The sequence below is a fragment of the Coregonus clupeaformis genome, chromosome 37, assembly GCF_020615455.1.
Source record: "Coregonus clupeaformis isolate EN_2021a chromosome 37, ASM2061545v1, whole genome shotgun sequence".
Taxonomy (NCBI): Eukaryota; Metazoa; Chordata; class Actinopteri; order Salmoniformes; family Salmonidae; genus Coregonus; species Coregonus clupeaformis.
This window is the reverse complement of record NC_059228.1, coordinates 34249224-34254382: the sequence shown is the minus strand read 5'-3', so window position 1 is coordinate 34254382 and position 5159 is coordinate 34249224. Positions and strand designations below refer to the sequence as shown.

Below are 5159 nucleotides of genomic sequence, written 5' to 3'. Positions count from 1 at the left end.
CCTGATGTCTTGTTTTATGATAAACTGTTGCTTGAGGATGTTGTTTGTCAACTGACCTTGTGCCGCGCTTATGGATTTCTTCAAAATCAGTCGTGAAAGTGACTTTGTGGACAAATTTGACAAATAATCAAAAGATGGAAACATTTGTTTTAGCAAAGCATTGTTATCATTTTGTGGAAAAGTCATTTTGTGAAATGCAACAAGCTATATATGCCGCGCTGAAACTTCAATCAAGAGATAGTAGGAATCTGCTCTGACCTCGCCACCCTGCCTTTTGAACTGGATTGACCATCTGCTTCTACCAGACTCTTATTATAGAAGTGTGAGCATCTATTGGGCACAACAGACGGTGTTGGCATAGATTGTTGACAATGCGTAAACTATATAAATACATTAGCACAATGAGCACTTGTCTCTCAAATACATTGTTACAGTTGTTGGTTTGCTAGCTAGATAATTTTAGCAATATTAGCATTGATATGAAATCCATCAAAACAAGACATGGTATCAGTAACAAGATTAAACTAGCTGAAATTAGTCATGATTCCCCACATCGCAGTTTCTTGTCATTGTTCCTAGCTTATCTATCCATCCAGAATCACAACACTGTTTCCGTGACATTGTCAGCTAACCCATCTATACTTCTCAGTTTACACACTGCCCCAACCCACCTTTCCCCAATACACTTGTAACATCATTTTTTATTCACTGTCTGGGTCTGTTGGAAATAAATTCAAAACGTTTATAAAATGTTGACCCTCCTCTCCACAGGTTGGTAGGTAACACATTGTTATGTGTCGTGAAGCAGCCAGGTGGAGGTCAGGTGTGATGTCATAGCTAGGACACAAAAGTAATGGCTGGACTTGTGTCTTCAGGGAGCTCCTCTGGTAGTGAGGTCGCTGTTCGACTTTATACTGATTTCTTTAAGCTCCAATATCCTGTAGGGGCAGACATACACCCCCCCACACACACACACAAACATAAGTATTCCAAGAAAGCAGAGTATGATTGTCACAGTAAAGTTATAACATTAAACTGATGAATCACAACTGGGTTTGGGTTATGGAAACAGTGATGAATTAATGCAGTCCATGAAGTAGAGCAGGAGCTTCTGCTCTCACCAGCTGATGTGGTGTGCTGAGAGCTGAGGCTCCAGCCTGGAGCCCTCCTCTGCCACCAGAGACGTCTTCTGAAGATGGCCTCAAACTCTTTCTTCAGGACCGACATCGGCTGGAAGCCTTGGAATGAGCAGAGCACTTGCTGCAACACATGTATGTAAGATAAAGTTCCTAAATCACTGGCAAACTGTGTATGGGCAACTCTGGCCCTGAAGGGCAGGTTTTGTTCCAGACCAGCTTTAACATACCTGGTTCAAATAATTGTGGTTTAAATTGAAGACCATGCATGGGCTCAATTAATTCCATAGCGCTGAAGAGCCAAACTACAGCACAACAGAAATTTAAAGGCAATGTTCCCGCGTTCACGGAGACTGCATTCACTGTAAACGCTGCATATGTCGGCTCAATCGGAAATCATCTTTACATTTAAATCGCACTACAGTGCGGATCTTCAGCGCTACGGATTGAATCGAGCCCCATGATTAGTTGAATCAGGTGTGTCAGTGCTTGGTCTGTTAGGGCTCCCAAACCCCTTATTGGGACAAGTATTGCTGAGTGGCGTGGACCATCCTGTTTAAATAAAGATGAACTGAACTGACCCCTTAACCCATCAATAGGGGAATCTCCACTGGGCTGTTCTAACCCCTGACCCTACCGTCCATTGAGGGTTTCTCCAGCATGTCTACTGGGCTGCCCTGGATGAGGAACATACCCAGCATGTCCAGATAGTCCTGGGAAAACCAGACATCTTTCACAACATTGAAAAATCACATTAATGAAAAAATTGAACATCTCCTAAAAATACTTGAGAATATACATAGGTCAACAGATGTGACATTGTTATTATATGTGCTAAACAGGAGGTTGGTGGCATCTTAAGTGGTTCTCCCCTCAGCAGCTTCCTGTGATGTATTAGTACTTCCAGCTGTGGGATAGGTTCTGGCAGGTGCTCTATGTACTGGATAATAATCTCTGCCCCTGGATAAATAAAAAGGGACATTAGACACAGGTCTATGGTAGTCACAGTGAGAAGAGCTGTGGACAGGTGTCTTTAATACAGGTAACAAGCTGAGATTAGGAGCACTCCCTTTAAGAGTGTGCTCCTAATCTCAGCTCGTTACCTGTATAAAAGACACCTGGGAGCCAGAAATCTTTCTGATTGAGAGAGGGTCAAATACTTATTTCCGTCATTAAAATGCAAATCAATTTATAACATTTTTGACATGCATTTTTCTGGATTTTGTTGTTGTTATTCTGTCTCTCACTGTTCAAATAAACCTACCATTAAAACTATAGACTGATCATGTCTTTGTCAGTGGGCAAACATACAAAATCTTATATTATATTTTTGTTCAGTACATATATATAACGCCCATTTTCGATCCAGCAGCTTTCAGTCTCATTGTGAATCACCACAGAGAATGGACTTAAAAATAAAAATAAAAAAAATACACAAATTGACAAAACCAAATCATTTTTTAAATTGGTTTATTAAATAGTAATCAAAGACAGACTGGATCTTCATTCAGGACTCAAAAGCAGTCATAATACAATACAGCTGGCTTATAAAGTTTGTCACAGTTTTACAGTGTTCAAAGTGACCCGTTTGAACTAGGAAGGGACTAGGTTTGACATCAAGGGAATAAGACATTTAAATAGTGTACTAAGATAGAATACAGCCCCAGTACCACAACAGTATTGATATCTTGCGTTATAAAAAAAGAACGAATGTGAATTCACGCTCTAGCAAAAGTCCTACTCATCCAACTGGCTTATTATCCTTTTCAATGCTGAAATATACAACAATGTGCATCTTTAGGTAAACACCTATATTCTTAATTTGTGAATCCTTTGATAAGAAGTGCATCTGGAGGAGAAAAAAAAAATATATTTTTGAAGTTCTTCTTACAATGAATACTTGTCTCTCTTTCAAGATACACTCACACCTGCAGTTGTTCCTTTATTTGGGTCATTAATGTGTTCTTTATCAAGAATAAAAACTGATGGTTCTGCATAATTCTGCTCCCTTTTTTGACAAAATAACTAACTGTACATCAGTTTTAGGTCAGTTGGCTGAGGCAGAGAGGAGATATGTTGCATTAGGAAATCCAGTGGGCACACGTCATCTCCTGTTCATGAGACTCCAGAAAGGAACCTTTCCCTGTTCCAGAATGGAACCGTATTGAGTCGTGTTCCGGTTCTGGTTCCGTTTCCGTTTCTGGCTAGGGAGGTGCGGTTGCTACTGGCGACCACCAGGGGGCAGGTTGAGGTTGGCCATGAGCTCGTGAACTGAGGCAAAGATAGTGCACTCACCTGAGGAGACAAAAACATCAATATAATACGAAGAAAAAAAAAACATGTAAACCAATGTTGTATTTCTAGCTTTTCTGTCAGAGTCCCAATCAAATATTTCAGTCTATCTTCTATTTCTGTGTGCAGAAAATCCCACTGACCCTGTCGTGCTGGGTGCAGCTCGCTGAACCTCTTGAGGATGTTGGAGACCATAAGTGCTGCTGCCCCAGAGGAGGAGTGTTGTCTGGGGATGTCAGCCTGCTGGGTCAGGCCTGTGGCCATGTCGTATACGATGGGAACAATGATGTTGACCGGCTCCTGGGGCAGCGTCAGCCTCTGGGTCAGCTGGAGCTGAAGGGGAGAATACAGGGAGAGTACAGGGTTAGTTATGTCACAACTTCAGTGCACTTCAATGGAATTGTAAGATAGGTTGTGACACCTACATTTTTTAAAAATTTTAGTCATTTAGCAAACGCTCTTATCCAGAGCGACTTACATGAGCAATTAGGGTTAAGTGCCTTGCTCAAAGGCACAGACAGATTTTTCACCTAGTCGGCTCGGGATTAGAACCAGCGACCTTTCGGTTACTGGCACAATGCTCTTAACCACTAAGCTACCTGCCGCCCTACCTAACTGATATGCAGCTATGACAACTGACTAAACTACATTACAGGGGGAAGGATGAAAGCCAGCAAACAGAGACTGACTCCGACTAAGGGACAACAGGTGAGTGGACACTTTGGCCAATCAACTGCTTTAATTAATTAATAAAACTAGCAAGCAGGGGAAAACCAGTACTTACGAAGAAGAGCATTTTGGACTGGAGCACCACAGCGATGGTTCCTGGGGGTGCAATGGGAGGGGCGCTGGGGGGGATGGTCAGACAGAACTGGACATTCCACTTTAACTGGGTGGCCTGGTCAGGGAACTTGAGAGAGAGGACAGAAGTTAGAGAGCTACACAATCATTACACATATCTCTCTCTCTCTCTCTCTCTCTCTCTCTCTCTCTCTCTCTCTCTCTCTCTCTCTTCTCTCACACACACACAGCCAGAGGAAAAGGACCTCACCAGTTCAAGCTTCATGATGCGGACACAGTCCCTGAGGATGTTGGTAGGGGCCCCCAGCAGCTTGGTGAAGGCATTCAGCGTGTTGTACTTGAATGGTGGGCCAGCCACCTGGAGAGAGGAGGAGGGAGGGGGGAGGATAAAGGGACAGGGAGAGAAAAAGGACGTGGGGAGGAAAGAGTGAGTCATTTAACTTTTCAGGCAGAGCCTAACAGTACACAACACACACATACAGCTCTAGGAAAAATTAAGAGACCACTGCAAAAATTATCTGGTTTTACTATTTATTAGGTATGTGTTTGGGTGAAATTAACATTTTTGTTTTATTCTATAAACTACTGACAACATTTCTTCCAAATTCCAAATAAAAAATATTGTAATGACAACTGGTCAAAATAACAAAAAATATGCATTGTTGTCAGACCTCAAATAATGCAAAGAAAATAAGTTCATGTTCATTTTTAAACAACACAATACTAATGTTTTAACTCAGGAAGAGTTCAGAAATCAATATTTGGTGGAATAACCCTGATTTTCAATCACAGCTTTCATGCGTCTTGGCATGCTCTCCACCAGTCTTTCACAATGATGTTGGGTGACTTTATGCCACTCCTGGCGCAAAAGTTCAAGCAGCTCGGCTTTGTTTGATGGCTTGTGACCATCCATCTTCCTCTTGATCACAT

At 42.0% G+C, this 5159-nt stretch overlaps 1 protein-coding gene across 1 annotated transcript; it reads right to left on the bottom strand.

Moving 5' to 3' along the window:
- Window positions 1-2986: 2986 nt before the first annotated feature.
- LOC123482745 (mediator of RNA polymerase II transcription subunit 14-like) lies at window positions 2987-4719 on the bottom strand. The gene is made up of 4 exons (XM_045211454.1): window positions 4480-4719; window positions 4213-4338; window positions 3572-3761; window positions 2987-3431 (listed from the first exon to the last, which is right to left on the bottom strand). Exons 1-4 carry the CDS (start codon window positions 4663-4665, stop codon window positions 3358-3360), a joined length of 576 nt encoding a protein of 191 aa, XP_045067389.1. The 5' UTR covers window positions 4666-4719; the 3' UTR covers window positions 2987-3357.
- Between the last annotated feature and the right edge of the window lie 440 nt (window positions 4720-5159).